The sequence below is a fragment of the Leucoraja erinacea genome, chromosome 3, assembly GCF_028641065.1.
Source record: "Leucoraja erinacea ecotype New England chromosome 3, Leri_hhj_1, whole genome shotgun sequence".
NCBI lineage: Eukaryota > Metazoa > Chordata > Chondrichthyes > Rajiformes > Rajidae > Leucoraja > Leucoraja erinaceus.
Genome location: NC_073379.1, coordinates 72439027 through 72458229, shown reverse-complemented (window position 1 = coordinate 72458229; position 19203 = coordinate 72439027). Strand labels below are relative to the sequence as shown.

The 19203-nt window shown below is 43.2% G+C and overlaps 1 protein-coding gene across 3 annotated transcripts in view; it reads right to left on the bottom strand.

The window, feature by feature from the left end:
• The window catches only part of fancc (FA complementation group C), a 138783-nt gene that overhangs the window by 24313 nt on the left and 95267 nt on the right, over positions 1-19203 (bottom strand). For all 3 annotated transcript variants that reach the window (XM_055632921.1, XM_055632922.1, XM_055632920.1), the window contains one exon: positions 13935-13990. In XM_055632921.1, the coding sequence (XP_055488896.1) occupies positions 13935-13990 (56 nt within the window). The remainder of the gene's footprint in view (positions 1-13934; positions 13991-19203) is intronic.

Genomic DNA, 19203 nt, shown 5'->3' with positions numbered 1-19203 from the left:
TGCATGGGGAACAGCAAACAATTGTTCTCCAATTGATATTCTATTTTCATTTAAAAATGCAAAATTAAAAAAAATTAAAATGATAAATAAAAGTCTACCCTATCACCAAGGTACGCGATTCAAAACAGAACTATTTCCAGAAAATAGCCACATTGACATTCAAAAAGAGAATGTTAACATAGAAATTCTATTGAATGTAACTTACTAATATCATAACTCATTATTGCTTGTTGTTGCGGTCTATATGATAGTTTTAGTCCTAAAATGCATTACAAGTAAAACTGTTCATCACAAAGAGATAAACGATAAGAGTATATGTTTATACGTTTTAAGAAGTTACTACCAGACTCATTACTGAATTCCACAACTAAAGGCGACTTGGTTTTGCTGCCTGTTTCTGTCATCCACACATGATCTTAGTCAATTTGTCTTCTTTTTTCATTTCTGGAAGTGAAGGACATACTCAGCCTAAACTACCGGACATATCCTCCCACTCAGCATTTTGCAACCCCTACACCTTATTTACAGTGTATCTTCATGGTCATAAATTCATAGAGCAGTACAGCAAGAAAACAGCCACTCGGCCCACCTTGTACATGCTGAATAAATTGGCATACTGGGTGTCCTATTTTTCACTTCTCACTGCTCCATTCCGAGGTCCCCACCTGCTGTCAGAAGACCACTATCCAGTGCCAAACAAATGTAGGCTGGCTTGTCTTATGGACTACCATCGACTCCTGACTTTCTGATCCACAGACCATATCAGTGAGGATAGACGACTAAGAATCCTCCACAGTAATTCTCGAGACTAGTGCCCGCAAGGGTGTATTCTCAGCCCCTTATATTCCGTACACACGACTGCGCGGCCAATTTCTACTCAAACACCATATACACGTTGCAAACGGCACTATCCATTGTGGGTCAGACCGTGATAACGACGAGATGGAATACAGGAATAAGTTAGAGCGCTATGTCAAGAGACCAACCTCTCCCTCAATGTCAGAAAGTCAAAGGAACTAGTTATTGACTTCAGGAAGCATGGTGGCAGTACATGCATTAATCAGCCTCAATGGTGCCGAAGTGGAAACGGTCAAGAGGTTCAAGATCCTCGGCATAAATATCACCGATTTGTCCTGGATAAATTAAAGGTACAGGGAGTTTGTTCACAAAGGACCACATTGAAGGTATGGCCAAAATACACATACCCAGAACTCTATGCCCTCAGAACAGCAAGTTTGACATGTTTCCAACAACTCTTACTGACTTCCACAGATGAACCACAGAAACTATACTATCGGATTGCAAAACAGCTTAGTTTTGGAACAGCTCTGCCCAAGACCGAACGCAAGGAATTGGAGAGAAAAGTGACTGTAGCCCAGTCCATCACACAGACCAGCCTCCCCACCATAGACTCCATCTATACCTCACGCTGCAGCCAATATAATCATAGATCTTTTTCCCCTTCTTCTCCCTTCAGGAAGATAATACAAAAGCTTGAAAGCACGTTCCACCAGAGTTATGAACAGCTTCTGTTATCCTGCTATTGAATGATCTTCTTACAAGCTTGGGTGTAGTCCCAATGTGCCAATCAATCTCAATATGGGCTTTTTCTCTGTAACTGTGATGATGCACTGCTGTAAAATTATATTCTGCATTCTGCTATTCTCTCAGATTCAGATTCAGATTCAGATTCAATTTTAATTGTCATTGTCAGTGTACAGTACAGAGACAACGAAATGCATTTAGCATCTCCCTTGAAGAGCGACATAGCAAACGATTTGAATAAAAAAATAAATAATAAGTGTCCGGGGGGGGGGTGATTGGCAGTCACCGAGGTACGTTGTTTAGTAGAGTGACAGCCGCCGGAAAGAAGCTGTTCCTCGACCTGCTGGTTCGGCAACGGAGAGACCTGTAGCGCCTCCCGGATGGTAGGAGGGTAAACAGTCCATGGTTGGGGTGAGAACAGTCCTTGGCGATGCTGAGCGCCCTCCGCAGACAGCGCTTGCTTTGGACAGACTCAATGGAGGGGAGCGTGGAACCGGTGATGCGTTGGGCAATTTTCACCACCCTCTGCAATGCCTTCCGGTCGGAGACAGAGCAGTTGCCATACCATACTGTGATGCAGTTGGTAAGGATGCTCTCGATGGTGCAGCGGTAGAAGTTCACCAGGATCTGAGGAGACCTTCTTCAGTCTCCTCAGGAAGAAGAGACGCTGATGAGCCTTCTTGATCAGAGTAGAGGTATTGTGGGTCCAAGAGAGGTCATCGGAGATGTTGACTCCCAGGAACCTGAAGCTAGAAACACGTTCCACCTCCGTCCCGTTAATGTGGATGGGGGTGTGCGTGCCACCTCTGGACTTCCTGAAGTCTACAATGAGCTCCTTGGTCTTCTTGGAGTTAAGGGCCAGGTTGTTGTCAGCGCACCATGCTGCTAAGTGCTGGACCTCCTCCCTGTAGGCCAGCTCAGTTGTTGCTGATGAGGCCAATCACCGTTGTATCATCTGCATACTTGATGATGGTGTTAGTACCATGTACAGGTGTGCAGTCATAGGTGAAGAGGGAGTAGAGGAGGGGGCTCAGCACACAGCCCTGAGGAACGCCGGTGTTCAGGGTGAGGGTTGAAGAGGTGTGCTTGTCTAACCTCACAGACTGGGGTCTGTTGGTTAGAAAGTCCAGTATCCAGTTGCAGAGGGAGGGGTCGATGCCCAGGTTACCGAGTTTGGTGATCAGTTTTGATGGAATAATGGTGTTGAATGCTGAGCTGTAATCGATGAACAGCATTCTTACGTAAGTGTCTCTGTTGTCAAGGTGGGAGAGGGCGGAGTGAAGTGCCGTTGAGATGGCATCCTCCGTACTCCTGTTCTTGCGGTAGGCAAACTGATAGGGATCCAGTGTGGGGGGCAGGCAGCTTTTGAGGTGTGCCAGGACCAGCCTCTCGAAGCACTTGGTGATGATGGGGGTAAGTGCAACTGGGCGGAAGTCGTTGAGGCTTGCCGCAGTGGAGTGTTTTGGCACTGGCACGATGGAGGTGGCTTTAAGGCAAGTGGGGACAACTGCTTGGGCAAGTGACAGGTTGAAGATGTCAGTCCAGACGTCTGTCAGCTGCGCAGCACAGGCACTGAGCACGCGCCCGGGGATGCCGTCAGGGCCAGCAGCCTTACGTGCATTAGTCCTACTCAGTGCCACGTACACGTCGTAGGGGGTGAGTGTGAGGGGTTGGTGATCGGCAGGTAGCACAGCCTTGATGGCTGTCTCTAGATTGTCCCTGTCGAAGCGGCCATAGAAATGATTAAGCTCCTCAAGGAAGGAGGCGACGCTGGATGTGGGGGTGGTGTTGGTGGGTCTGTAGTCCGTGATGGCCTGGATGCCTTGCCACATGCGTCGGGGGTCGGAGTTGTTGTTGAAGTGCTCCTCAATCCTGAGCTTATGGCAGTGCTTGGCCTTCCTGATGCCCCTCTTCAGGTTAGCCCTGGATGAACTGTAGGCTCGAGCATCGCCTGACCTGAAAGTGGTGTCCCGTGCTTTCAGCAGTAGCCTGACCTCGCTGTTCATCAATGGCTTCTGATTCGGGTATATGGTCACCTGTTTGAGGGAGGTGACACTATTGATGGTGGAGTTTATAAAGTCCAGAACAGAGGATGTATAGGAATCAATGTCCGTGTGAGAGTCAAGGGTGGCCTGGGCTGCAAACGCCTTCCAGTCAGTGTTTCCAAAACACTGCTGAAGTGTGAAGTTCGCTTCCTCTGACCAGACTTTAACTGTCCTTACAGTTGGTTTAACCCGTCTGATGAGTGGGGAGTACTTAGGGAGCAGGCACAATGAGACGTGATCAGACTGACCAAGGTGGGGGAGGGGGATGGCTTTGTAAGCTTCAGCCATGTTGGTGTAGACTTTGTCCAGTGTCTTGTCTACTCTAGTGGGGAAGGATACATGTTGGTGGAATTTGGGGAGTACAGTCTTCAGGTTGGAGTGATTGAAGTCACCCGCAACGACGGCTGCCTCGGGGTTGTGAGTCTGTTGTTTGCTAATGGCAGTATGCAGCTCTTTCATTGCAAGCTTGGCATTAGCATGAGGAGGGATGTAGGCTGCAGTCACAACAGTGGAGGTGAACTCTCTGGGCAGATAGAACGGTCTGCATCTAACCAAGAGGAATTCAAGGTTAGCTGAGCAGTGACTCTCGATGATGGTGGAGTCCGTGCACCATGCTTTGTTTACATAAATGCACAGACCCCCCCCTCTGGTCTTACCAGAGTCTGATGTCCTGTCCGCTCGGAGTAAATGACGCCCCGATAGCTGGATGGCGCTGTCAGGAACGTCAGTGTTGAGCCAAGTTTCAGTGAAGATCAAGATGTTGCAGTCCTTGATCCGGTTTGCACTACCTGTTGAATTCTGTAAGGCTTGATTGTACTAATGTAGAGAATGATTTAATTTGACTGGATAGCACACAAACAAAAGCTTTTCACTGTGTCTCAATACTCTTTACAATAATAATAACATTCCAGATAAGGACTACCATCAGAGTGAAAAGGTTGCTCAAGGTCACACATACATCTCTCCCCACACGCCTTAAGTCTCGATTTAGAACCCTCTACCCTGGGAAAAAGAGTGAACATTCACTTTATCCATGCCCCTCACGATCATGTACATTTCAATGAGGTCAACCCTCAGCCTCCAACATTCCAAATAAATAAATTCCAGCCTATCCAACTTTTCATAATCCAAGCAAGCAAGTCCAGGTATGATCCTGGGGTGAATCTCCTTTGCACCCTTTCCAATTTAACGACATCCTTCCTACAACAAGGCGAGCAAAATCACACATAGTATTCCAACAGTGGTCTCACAAATGTGGTACTGCTGCATTACAAGATACAAGATAGATTTAATTGTCACATGTGCCAGATGGCACAGTGAAATGAATTCCCATACAGCCATACAATAAAAATAAACAGGACTCAACACACTATAGAATTTAACACAAAACATCCTCACACAGCAGAATCAAAGTTCCCCACTGTGTGGGAAGGCACCAAAGTCAGTCTCTTCCTCCACTGTTCCCCGTGGTCAGGGCCTCCCCAAGCCCTCCGCAGTTGCAGCTACGGGCGGCCCGATGTCCAGGACCGCTCGCCGGGATGATACAAGTCTGACGTCAGGGCTGCGGGACGTCCTCAGCGGCGTGGACACAGAGTCGTCCCCCTCCTACTGGAGTCGGCGGCTCCCAAAGTCCGCAGGCCGCGCCGGGTGGAGACTGCTGCTGTAGGCCCTCTGCAAGGCGCCCCAGGACTCCACGATGTTGTTCAGCGCTGCCCGCGTTGGAAGCTCTCCGCACCAGAGCTCCACGATGTTGGAGCAACGGCCCAATGCTCCGGAGCTCCAAACGGCGACCCAGGTAGGCATCGCCCGCTCCGCGGTGACTCCAGAGCTGCGCCGCCGCTGTAGCAGCCCCGGTCCGTTTCCCGGCAGGAAAGGCCGCTCCGATCCAGCTGGTAGGCCGCGAGTTGGGGGGCGAGGACGCGACTCGGAGAAATAGTCGCGTCCCCACCAGGAAGAGACTGGGAGACGGTTTCCCCCTTACCCTGCCCCCCTCCCCCACATAGAAAAGTAAAAGTTTCCCCCTAAAACAGACTTTTGGACTAACTAAAAATAAAAAAAAGATAGAAATGACAGACAGGCTGCAGGTAGAGGCTGCTGCCAGTGCAGCGCCCCATTATGATGAACCAGCTTCTGTATTCAATACTCTTCCCAATTAAGGCAAATGTGCCTTCTTCACCACTGTCCACATGACTCACCACTCTTAGGGAACTATACAGCTGTACCCCCAGATCCCTCTGTTTTGCAACACTCTCCATGGGTCTACCACTCACTGTGCAAGTCCTGCCCCTGGCCTGACATACCAAAGTGTAACACCCTACACTTGTCAGGGTTAAATACCATTTGCCATTTCTTGGCCCACCTTCCCAACTGTTCAGGATCTTGTCGTAAATTCTGATATCCTTCTTCACTGGCAAAAATACTAGCTATTTATTGTCATCTGCAAATTTACTAACAATGTTAACTACATGGTCATCCAAATCGTATCCATGTAGTTAACAAACAGCAGCATTGGCCCCTGCAGTATACCGTGGTCACAAGTCTCCAGTCAGAAAAAACAACTCTTGATAAATACCCTTTGAGTCTTGCTTCCAAACCAATTTTGAATCCAATTGTCTAGCTCACCTTGGATTCCTTTCGATGTAACCTAATTGACCTACCTTGTAGGACCTTGTCTAAGGCCTTGCTGAGGCCTATACAGACACCTTCACTGCTCTGTCCTCATAAATCCTCGGTGACCTTTTCAAAATTTATCACATTATTGAGACACAATTCCCATGCATAAAACCAGGCTGACTATCCTGAAACAGCTCGTGCCTTTCCAAATGCTGGTAGATCCTATCCCTAAGAATACCCTCCAACCACTTCCCCCACCTCTGGTGCCACCTCCCCAACCTGTCGTTCCCTGGCTTGTCCTAGCTCGCCTTTACAAATAATAACATTAACACTCTCCTGCCTTCTAGAACTTCATCTGTAGCTAAAGGCGGTGCAAATATCTATACTAGGGCCTCCAGAATTTCCCCCCTAGTTTTGCACAAGGTGTGAGGAAGTACTTTGTCTAGCTCTGGGGATTTATCCACCTTAAGGCGCATTAAACTGTCAATAGCTTTGATAATTTCTATATGATCTAAGACATCACAACACCTCAATTCCTTAGCTTCCATGATCATCTCCTCAGTAAAAATCAATGAAAAGTATTCATTTAATATCCCCCCCATTTGTTCTGATTCAGCACAAAGACAGCAATGCTGATTCTGAAGAGAACTTATTCTTTCTCCGTCCTGCTTAAGATTTTCCTTTACTTCCAGCTCCATGTCATGTCCTCTTTAGTGCCCTACTAAAGTCAATGACTCCTGAAGGAGAAATTCACTTGATCCTGCGTTCAAAACTGATGTATGCCTCCTTTTTTCTGACCAATGCTTCAACATCTCTCATCCCTAAACTTGCAAGCCATGTCACTCACCTTATCAGAAAGATGCTGCCCCAGAACTCTTACTAATTCACTTTCAAAAGCCTCCTACTTGCCAGCCATCCATTACCTGCAAACAAACTCCCCCAATAGACTTTTGAAAGTTCTTACCCAATGTCCCCCAAATTAGTTTTGACCCAATTTGGGACCTTAACTTGTAAAGCATCCCAGTGCTACCTGATCAATGACATTCCCCACATTCCCAATATCCCTGCTGCTGAACAAGCTTATTTTCCCTCCCTCCCAGTTCTGATGAAGGATCTTCAACTGGAAACTTTAATCCTATTTCTCTTTCCTCAGATGCTGCCTGAAGATCTGAATATTTCCAGCATTTTCTGTTTTTGTTTTAAATTTCCAGTATCTGCAGTTTTTTTAAAGTTGCGTTTTCTTGAGATTTCCTGATGCCATCAAATCTTTACGGTGCAACATCTGCCTTCAGCAAAGATAGGTCTGGAGGCCTGAGATCTGGATAGAGTGGATGTGGAAAGGATGTTCCCACTAGTGGGAGTGTCTAGGACCAGAGGTCATAGCCTCAGAATTAAAGGAGATTCCTTTAGGATGGAGATGAGGGGGAATTTATTTTGTCAGAGGGTGGTGAATCTGTGTAATTCATTGCCACAGAAGGCTGTGGAGGCCATCAATGGATATTTTTAAGGCAGAGATAGATAGATTCTTGATTAATACAGGTGTCAGGGGTTATGGGGATAAGGCAGGAGAATGGAGTAAAGAGGGAAAGATAGATCAGTCATGATTGAATGGCAGAGTAGAATCGATGGGCCGAAAGGCCTAATTCTGCTGCTATCAATTATGAACATGAACTTATAGCATAATAATTGTAAGGATAAGAATAATTCCTACGCAAGGAATAATCACCAGTATATGATTAACATTTTGAAAATCAATTAAATTACATTCTAATACTCATTAAAGTGGTTCCATGCTATTTTACAGGCAGCTTTTGATTGCTTCTAACAGCCGGCAAATGAAGAGGAATAAAATCTGGAAGTGAATGTGCGCACTAATTAAACCATGCTCAGCGTTCACTATTCACTACTGAAGACATCTGACTATACTGCATCTGAAGATACATTTTCTGGGATACATTTCCAGACTTTACCCATACTCTCTCAACATTTAACATGGAAATTATCCAATGTCATTGCAGAAGGAAAATTGAGCCAAAAAAGAGATGGCAGAAATCTCAAGCACAAATGCAAATGATGGGTTGAAGATAAATATAAAGATTTTTCAATGAAAGGCAGATGAGGATTTTAATAATTTTTGACATTTAAAGATGGACCTTTTACAAAAACAACACATTCTTTTTGGCTATTTAACAAGATTATATAGCGATAATAATTTCAATGAGGTGACACAAGATCTTTACACTGCGCTACTTTATTTTGTCTTCATGCTGTCACAGCACCAATTTATCACGAGCAACAGCAAAAAAAACATGAACTGTCAATCATTTTTAATGCACAGCAGACATGAGTTTACCAGCTCCAACTGGGGATCATCCCAATGAATAAACAAATGTAATAAGCTTACTTTGGTTCTCTGCCAATATGCATGACCATTCATTTGGTGAAGGCCACACTGGTCTAGAAACCGAAAGAACTCAAGACCAGTGAACATTATAAATGATAGGATTTTGCGTTAACAAATATTTCACGGCAGTTCCTCTGAAATATTTCCATATTCTCTGGACTCAAAACATTAGAGAATTTTGATACGATTTTCCATATCTTTGTGCATTCTGTTTACAGTTACTTCAAGCATTCACAATTGAGAATTACTTTAAAAACAAAAACAGTGCTGTAGCATTAAATTAAGAATTCTGTTGCGCTTAAGAAACATAAATATCAATGACATTATAATTACCTCTTTACTTCATCCTCATGGGCCTGTCCCACTTAGGCAATTGTTTAGGCGGTTGCCATAGTCGTAGCAGGTCGCCAAAAAAACAGCGACCGGACCCCCCTACAACAATGTCTACGACAAGCTACAACAACCTACCACCTAGTCGACGTCAAGCTACGGCAAGCTACCGACAACCAGCGATCAAGTCGTCGCGACTTAGGATGTCCACCTACGACCACACCTACATCAACCTACGTCCATCCACGACAAGCTACAACCCTGTCGGCAACAACTGCAGACAATTCACGTAATTTTGCCCTCAAAACAATGGAATCACCCCGTTTTGCTATAAAAGGGGTTGCAGGGTGGGGTTTCCAATCATTCTGTCATGACTACCATGGAGCAACAACAGAGGGCATTGCTCTCACAAGAAGAAGCCCTGCTGCTGTCAACAATGTCTCATGCGTATAGATCAGCAAGACAGAAGGACAAGAAGAATGGAGAAGAAGCCTGAGAAGAGGTCTCTGTGGTTGGGGACGCTGCAAGTCGGCTCCCTGCCAGCAGCGTGTGCGTAATTTCAACATTTTTAGTTTTTTTAAGTTTGGCCAGATGTGTTTTAATGTCTCTTGGTGTGTCTTGTGTGGGGGGTAGTGATCGGGGGGGGGGGAAGGGGGGGGAACCGCTTTCGGTCGCCTCCTCCATGGAGAGGCGACTTTTTCCATGTCGCCTCACTCACGGCCTAACACCATGGATTGGTGCGGCCTTTCCCGGAGTTGGGTCCGGAGTTTCAGCAGCGGGCGCAGCGTGGACTTTTCATCGCGGAGCGGGCGAGCCCTTGCCTGGGTCGCCAGAAGAGAGTGCTCCGATCGCTGGCCCGCGGACTGTTACAGCCTGAAGCCACTGTCTGCGAAGCTTCTAGCTGCGGGCGCGGCGTCCGGAGCCTGGGATCCCTTGTTGGGGATCCCCGGAGAAGAGCTCCGATCGCCGACCCGCGACCGATAACATCCTGAAGCCGTGGTCGGCGGAACCTCTATCCGCGGGCGCAGCGTGGACTTACCATCCGGAGCGGGATCCCTCGCCGGGGATCCACGGAGAAGAGCTCCGACCGCCGGCCTGCACCATCCTGATGCCGCGGTCTCCGGTAAGGAAACGCCGATTCGGGACTTACTGTCCGGATGAGAGGGCCTGTACATCTGGCTGCCCGCAGCGGCGACTGCGGAGGTTTATGGCCCCGACCACGGGGGAACAATGGAGGAGGACTGACTGTACTTTGTGCCTTCCACCACAGTGAAGAATGCTGTGGTGGATGTGTGTGTTCAATTTTATTGTGTATTGTGTGTTCTTTTTTGATTGTACCGCTGCTGGCAAATTCATTTCTGCACTTTATTGTGCACGTGATTAATAAAACTGATTGATTGATTGAAGCCCTTGTCCCTGAAGAGACCCAGGTTGGGCCAGTATGACAACCTGGTGGCTGTGCTCCAGCAAGAAGATAAGGCTGCCTTCAGAAACTTTACTAGGTTCCCCCATGAGCTGCTTCAGGAGCAGAAGGCATGGGTGGGCCCTCTACTGGAGAAAAAGGAGACCTTCATGAGGAAGCCACTGGAGCCAGGCCTACACCTAGCCATCACCCTCTGCTACCTGGTATCAGGAAACTCCTACAAGAGCCTCTTCTACAACTTTCTTGTGGCCCACAACACCATCAGCAAGGTTGTCCGAGGGACCTGTGAGGCCATCATCAATGCTTGTGAAGATGAAGTCATGGACTGCCCTAGTACACAGATGAGTGGAAGAGAGTGGCGCAGGGCTTTGATACCAGATGGAACATCCAGCACACATGTTGGGCAGTGGACGGCAAGCATGTGGCCATCAGGCCAAGGGAGGTTCAATCTACTTCAACTACAAGAGGTTTCATTCCATCGTACTCCTAGCTGTGGTGGATGCAAACTACAACTTCCTGTTTGTGGATGTGGGCACACCTGGCAGTGTTGCAGATGGTAGGATCTGGAGAGAGACCTCCCTTGGGCAAGCACTGGAAGGAAGAGCAGGCTTTCCTGATCCAGAACCTCAGCCAGGAGAAGACAACCCTGACATCTACTACACACTAGTTGTTGATGATGCCTTCCCACTCAGGTCATGGATGATGAAGCCATACCCTCACAGGCAGGTGTCAAGGGAGCAGAGGATCTTCAACTACAGGTTGTCCAGGACTAGGAGGGTCATGGAAAACGCCTTCCGCATCCTCGCCAGCAGATTCAGCTGCTTGCTGACCATGATGGAGCAGGAGCCCAAGAATGTGGAGACCATTGTCTACACAACATGTGTCCTCCACAACCTGATCCGTATCAGAAGTGCAGCATAATAATACTCAGAATATTAGAATTAAATCAAACACTTAGAATAACACAAAGAAACTTTATCGATTACAGTTTAATAACAGGAAAAAAATTAATCCTAAAATTTTGGAAAGGCCCTACGGCCCCCACAATCAAAATGTGGATTATAGAAATGACGGAGACCTTAAACATGGAAAGAATCAGATTTTCCCTGTTGGATAAACAGGAATTATTCGTTGGAACATGGGCTCCTTTTATTGGCCACTTAAAGGGTCAAAATAGTTTAGCACAGGAATGCTGACTAGCACCCGGACTTTTAGATTGGATCAAAATGCTATACTTCGAAATGTACAAACAGTGCGAATGATGTTTTTAAACTCTAACAAAATTTTGAAATAAATATTTGAATTAGTGATTTCATGAGACTTCCTTTTTTTTTATATTAGTATCTTCATACATCACTTTGCCGTCAAAATCTCTAGCATTTTCTATCCCTTATTGCTCTATCTAAAGTTTTAAAAAAAAAAAAAAGAAAGATAGAAAAGAAAAAAAAGATGAAAAATATAAGGTGTGAGAAAAAAAAAAAGAAGAAAAAGAAGAAGGTGGGAAAAAAAAATATTTAAAAAAAAAAAAAAAAAAAAAAGAAGTGCAGCATAGGCAGCCATGGTGGAGGGTGACCGAGTGGACAACCAGACAGGCAACATCACACCAGGCTCATGGAGAACTGGAGGACAGGTTGCATCGATGGTAGCACTGGAGAGATTTCCAGGAAACACCTGCAATAAGAGAGCCAAGGACCAGAGAGACTATCTCTGCACTTCCTACAACTCTGAACTAGGCAGTGTACTATGACACAACAACATGATCTGAAGACCAGCAGCAAACAGCCCACACCACAAACAGAAGTCCACCACTCCAGGAAGAGAGACCACAAGAGACAACAAGAAAAGGCCCTTTTGAGGGCCACCCACATCCTCCCAAAATAGTTTAATTTTCAATGCATTACAATGCTTGCGTTTGTTTTATTGATCAAAATATATGGAAAAAAATTGCTTTTCAATGCAGTGCAATGCTTGTGTTTGAATTATTGATCAAAATGTATGAAATTTAAATATTTGAAAGTGATGCCATGAGACACTACTCTGAAATATAATATCTTCATACATCACTTTGCCGTCAAAATGTCTAGCATTTTCTTTATTGATATTGAAACAAACAAAAGTTTTAACCACAAAAAAAAGTTTGATAAGAACATACAACAGTGCATACAAAAATATATCACACAAAATTTGAAATTATCTATAATAAATCTATAAAGAATCATCACTTTAACAAAAGAAAAGTTTGATTTATTATTAGATTATAAAGAACATACAACAGTGCTTAAAAATATATATAATCACATAAAATTTGAAATTGTCTACAATAAATCTATAAGGAATCATCACTTTAACAACAAAAAAAACAAATTCAGCAGCGGCAACAACCTACGTTAACCTGGCGACAACCTACGTTAACCTGGCAACAAGCTACATCAGCAGAAGTCATGCTACGCTCATTGGCGTCAAACCCATTGTCGCCGACTGTCCCCGAAATTGTTTCAACCCACCGAGTCCACATGGACCACAGATTACCTGTTCACACTAGTTCTACATTAACCCACACCCTTACCCACTTCCTACACACCTGGGGCAATTTACAGAGGCCAATTAACCTACACACCCCATATGTCTGTGGGATTTGGGAGGAATCTGGAGCACCTGGAGAAAACCCATGCAGTCACTAGGAGACCATGCAAACTGCACACAGACAGCACCCGAGGTCAGGATCGAACCTGGATCACTGGTGCGGCGAGTTCCTGCTGTGGAAGGAGTTTAGTGAATCTGATTGATTCCAAGGAAAGCACAATTGATGTATGAAAAGAGATTATGTCAAATAAGCATTGAGGACGGAGGATCACAATAGAAGTAAATGGGCAAATCATTTATGATTGACACGACAAGTTTCTTCTCAGAGAATGGTGAGTGTGGAATTCTCCATTACAGAAACCAATTCAAGGCAAATTATTAAACATATTTAACGTGTGAGGTGTTTTTCTTTTGGCTGGGGGTATCAAAGTTTACAGGGAGAATGGTACCAGATTGACAGCAATCATCATGAATGGAGAAGCAGACTTAAAGAGCCAAAAGGCCCACCTTTGCTCCTATATTTTATGTGCCTTTCTATGTACATAGAACTGAAAATAGACACTTGGAGTCTGACCAAAGCTCTAAATAATTTAAGAATAATTCCCTCTCCTTTTATTCTAGTCCACTTGAGAATCAGAATATTATTTTTTTCTATGATTGTCACCCTTTAGTTATTTGCATTCCTCCTCCAAAATCTCCAGACACCACCACAGTTAATTTTTTAATCAGCATTTTATCCTAATTTGTCTGTCATGGATAATCATCAACCGTTTGCTTTTCCAAATTGAATTCCATTTGCCACATTTTTGCCCCATAAGCCTGTCTACACCCTTTATAACTTGTTGCTCAAATTTACATTGCTTTCTGTACAACACACGAGTGCCAACTGCAATCTTGGGCAAGTTCTGAGTGTGAAAGCAGGAGCGATAGGAAGAAACACAATCCTTATGCAATTTGTGTTCACATGAATAAATAAACACCTTATTCTCACCTGAAAAAATTATCAATTACCCTAAATAGTGAAGGATGATCGGCTGATACTTTCGGCTGCAATAAAAAAAAAAACACATTTATTGGAGTGCTACTTTTGTATAAGGTACTATTCGCTTCCACAATTAAGCACTTAATTTCTTCTGGATCAGCCAGTATCAATGTTTTCATTTAATAAATTCCAAGATGAAAGAAGTTTAACATGCTGAAAATAGGCAGGTTTTGGCACAAAGCACATCTTGACTATCACTGCACAGTTCCGTAAATATTCTGTTTAATATTCTGAGTTAATGAATTCACAGACGCAACAGGTATATCCAAAATTATAAATTTAAACTTACTCTGGCAATTTTTTTTTGACGAGTTAATCATTATAATAAGTTACCTTAATAAAACTAGTTTCTGAGATAAAAGTATGTATATTTACTTGGCAAACATTTAAACAAGATATTTTATGTATCTTTTAAATTAAGATACAATAAATTATAATATCTCTCCATAAAAGTTAGTTTTTACTGCTGTTTGACTTCTCTTATGTGTTAATATTAAATACATGAGCATGAAGATATAAACTCAGGATCTATAAATGAATTTTCCCATTTCATCATATTTTATAGACTGCCAGACTGCCATTCTGATTTTAATATTTATATTCCCAAGTTAAAATATTGGCTTTCAGTTGCACTCCAGGATCTGAACTCAAAATAGAATATCACTTATGGCTGCATTGTCAAAATAGATATATTTTAAATACATTGTTAACCAATCATCACCTGTCAGTTCAGAAAAGAGCCTGGTATTCTGTCAAAATCCTGCCCAGCAATTATATCCCACCAGCCATCACCGATCAACTGACCAATGACTAAATTACTGCATTGGGGGATCTGGTTATATGAAAATTGTCTGCCATGTTTGCCCACATCACAGTTTAACTACAATTCTAATCCATTGGTGAACATAAAACATAAGAGTAGCTCATTCGTAGCCAAAAATGCTGGAGAAACTCAGCGGGTGAGGCAACATCTATGGAGTGAAGGAATAGGCAACCCTTCTTCAGACCTGAAATGTTTCTTCCACCCGAAATGTCGCCTATTCCTTTGCTCCATAGATGCTGCTTCACCCACTGAGTTTCTACAGCAATTTTGTCTATCTTCGATTTTTCCAGTATCTGTAGTTCTTTCTTAAACAGAGTAGATCATTCAATCCCTTGTATCTGCTCTGCTGTTCAATAAGATCAAGGTTGATTGTTCATCTCTGTATCACTTTACTACACTCACCTCTTATCCTCGACTTCCTTAACAAGTAAAAATCCATCAATCTTGTCTTGAATATTGCTTAGCAAGTGTTCCTCCACAGCCCTCCTGGGTAAAGAATCCTAAAGATTTCCTACCATCAGCATGAAGGCGTTACTTCTCAGTTTAGCCGTTATTTAATGAATCTGACCACTTGTTCTGGAGTCTCCAGCCCTGGGAAGATTTATTCTGTGATAGCCGTGATTGGGTGTGGGATATTCCAATTAGTACCACTCAGGACACATGCTAATTGGCCCCCATCAAAACCTCCATTTTGAGATCAGAAAGCCATCTCATGTATAAACATTTTGTTATCGCTGTTCTTTAATGCAGAGTTTATCTGGTTTAATATTCTGCTGTTTATGTGTCTTGGTAGTCATCCTTTAACATTTTATAAAATGAGGTATACTCTGGGTGTCTGAAGCTTCTAGACCATCCATATGAATTACTTTTCCCAGAAAAGGTTCTTGAATATTTAGAGGTGTCTTGGCAACTACAATGTACTCCCATTGTAACACTCAAAACAGGTTGAGTGTTAAAGCGAAGTAGGCAATTATAGCCATTGAACCTTAATTAAATTTAAAAAAAAATTAAAAAATTTAATTCAATTAAAAAAAACTTGATGGTATTTTGAGTTTGGAGATTTTATCGAAAGGGTCTCCAAGAGAATTCCTTTTTCTCGTGATGAATAAAATGTTTTATATCCACCAGCTTCAGACTCTGAGTGGCTTCACAGCACTTCTGATAATTATTTACATCAATTATAATCAACTAATTTTGAAATATATCTGGCCTGTGTTCTGAGAAACACTAATGCATGCAGAAATAAATGAAAATAATTGCCTGCACAATATATAGAATTTCTGTTTCAAGCTTGTCTGTTTGATAGCAATATGACAGTCAAACAAAAAGCTTCAGCAAATTCTACAGGGAGGAAATATATCGCCATTTATTACCGAGCCGTTTTATACAATTACCACAAATAAAAATGTGATGCAGACAACCATGGGAATAGGTCAAATGTACAACAATTATTTGGCATTGATTTATTATTGTTACATCTGCTGAGATAAGTGAAAGACATTGTTTTGCATGCTATCCAGTCATGTCATACTATCCATACGCAAGTACAACAGATGGTGCAAAATGAAAAGAGGTGTAGAACATAGTGCTGGTGCAATTGTGTTACAGTTACAGATGTTGCAGTTGCAGAGGATGGCCAGTTTACAGATGTGAGCCTCGATAAGAAAGGGGAGCAATGAAGGAAAAGTTGAATAAAGGGAAAGAGACCCTGGGTTCACTGCTGGGAATTTTTTTTTAAATTTCAAAATAGACTTTATTCAATTGATAAATATATACAATTCCTGAACCATTCAAACAAACAAAATTCATCCGACATTTTCGGAGACTATACAAGTTTTTCCAGTACAATTTTTTTTTTTTTTTTTAGATTTGAGAAATTTCACCAAACAGTTAGTAGTCTGACTAGTCCAAGTAATAATAATATACTAAGTTTACCAGTTCACTGAAACATGGGGGAGTGGGTGTGAAATTGCAAATGAAAATACAAGGTATTTTGGGAGAGTGGGACTACACCTTTAGCCCATAAGAGATCTATTTAGTAGTCTGATAGTAGGAGGAACTAAGCCGTTTCTGAATCTGGGGTGTGTGATTGCAAGCTTTTCTATCTTTTGCCTAACAGGAGGAAGAAATTACTACGGTGCAAATGGAGCTCGTTTGTCTCAGCCAGCGTAAAATGTACATTGGAGGTGTGTGTAAGTGTGCATGTATGCGTGAAAGAAGAGGGGAAGGCTGGATGCGCGATCGTATGGGCTGCGGCTACAAATCTCTGCATTTTCCTGCAGTCTTGGGCAAAGCAGTTGCAAAACCAAGTTATGATGCATACTCGTAGGATGCTTTCTATCGTGCATTTATAGAAATTAGTTTGAATCATTGGAAAAATGTTGAATTTCCATAATCTTCGGAGGAGGAAGAGTTGGTGTGCTTTCTTGCCTGCAGGACAAATTAATGGTGATATTTATGATCAGAAACTTTAAGCTCCCGCCTATCTCCATTTCAGCACCATTAATACTGGTGAGGCGTGTACAACACTATATTTAGATTCGTATAACACAGAAACAGGCCTTTCGGCCCAAATTGCGCATGGCAACTAAGATGCCCAATCTGTTGCACCTGTTCGTCTTTGGCGCATCTCCCTCTGAACCTTTTCTATCCATGTACTTGTGCAAATGGTTTTTTTAATGAAGACAAAAGACTTGCCATGATGTGCTAGTTCACTGTGCAGACCATAGTCACTCTACAACTACATACTGTAAGTGATAGGAGCAGAATAGGGCCATTCGGCCCATCGTGGACTCTGCCATTCATTCATGGCTGATCTGTCTCTCCCTCCTAACCCCATGCTCCCCATAACTCCTAACACCCATACTAATCAAGAATCTATCTATCTCATGCCTTTAAAAAAATCCATTAGCGTGCCCTCCACAGCCTTCTGTGGCAATTAATTCCACAGATTCACCACACTGACTAATGAAATTCTTCCTCATCTCCTTCCTAGAGGAACATCCTTTAACCCTGAGGCTTTAATTCTTAGCCCTACCGTTTTTGCATTATAAGACAAGATTGGAAAGTAAGTGCCTGCTACTGGGAACATTGGCTACTGCAAGAGTAAAAACACCATTCATCATCTGTAAGCTATTTAAATAGACTATGATTTCAATGTAAATTACACCCTTCAGTTCCTTTTTTATTTTTACAAGTGCATGAAATGTTTCTGCTGAACTAGAGTATCACTGACATATGATGTGAAACAACATTGACACTCAATTTCTCAGGAATGGTAACTAAATGTGTCTATAAATAAAATTCAGTAAAAGTACTGTCGAGAGAGGAAAATCATATGAACCCTGCAGTGTAGGGAATAAATATCTCCAACATTAGGAGCCATCTCTCTTAATTTAATTTAATTCCTTTGCAGACGTGGCTGTCACTGGAAGCTTTGAATTTAATGTCCATCCCTGAATGCCTTTAAAAGATAACAGCTAGTCAGCTACTTGAACATTAGATGATCGAGATGAGAAGAACTTTTTTCACGCAGAGAGTGGTGAATCTCTGGAACTCACTGCCACAGAGGGTAGTTGAGGCCAGTTCATTGGCTATATTTAAGAGGGAGTTAGATGTGGCCCTTGTGGCTAAGTGGATCAGGGGGTATGGAGAGAAGGCAGGTACGGGAAACTGAGTTGGATGATCAGCCATGATCATATTGAATGGCGGTGCAGGCTCGAAGGGCCGAATGGCCTACTCCTGAAATTTCTATGTTTCTATTACTGTTTTTAGTTTAGTTTATTGTCACGTGTACAGAGGTACAGGGAAAAGCTCTTTGTTGCGTGCTATCCAGTCAGCAAATTTACTATAGATTACAATCAAGTTGGCCACAGGGTAAGGGAATAATGTTTAATGCAATCAGTAAAGTCTGATTAAAGTTGAGGATAGTATGGTAGCTCAGGACTGCTCTCTAGTTGGTGATAGGATGGTTCAGTTGCCTGATAACAGCTAGGAAGTAACTGTCCCTGAAACTGGAGGTTTCCCCCAATGGGAGAAGGGAGAAGAGGGAGTGACCGGGCTGAGATTCGTCCTTGATTATGCTGGTAGTTTTGCCAAGGCATCGTGAAGTGTAGATGGAGTCAATGGAAGGGAGATTGGTTTGTGTGATGATCCGGGCTGCATCAACAATTCACTGCAATTTCTTGCGGCTTGGTTGGAGCTGTTGCCAAGCCATGCTGACGCATCCCGATAAAACACTTTCTACAGTGCATCTGCAGAAGTTGGTAAGAGTTGAAGGGAACATGTCGAACTTCCCAAGCCTTTTAAAGGAAGTAGAGGCATTGGTGTGTTTTCTTGATCATCACCGACATGGCTAGTCCAGGACAAGTTGATGGTGATATTTACTCCTAGGAA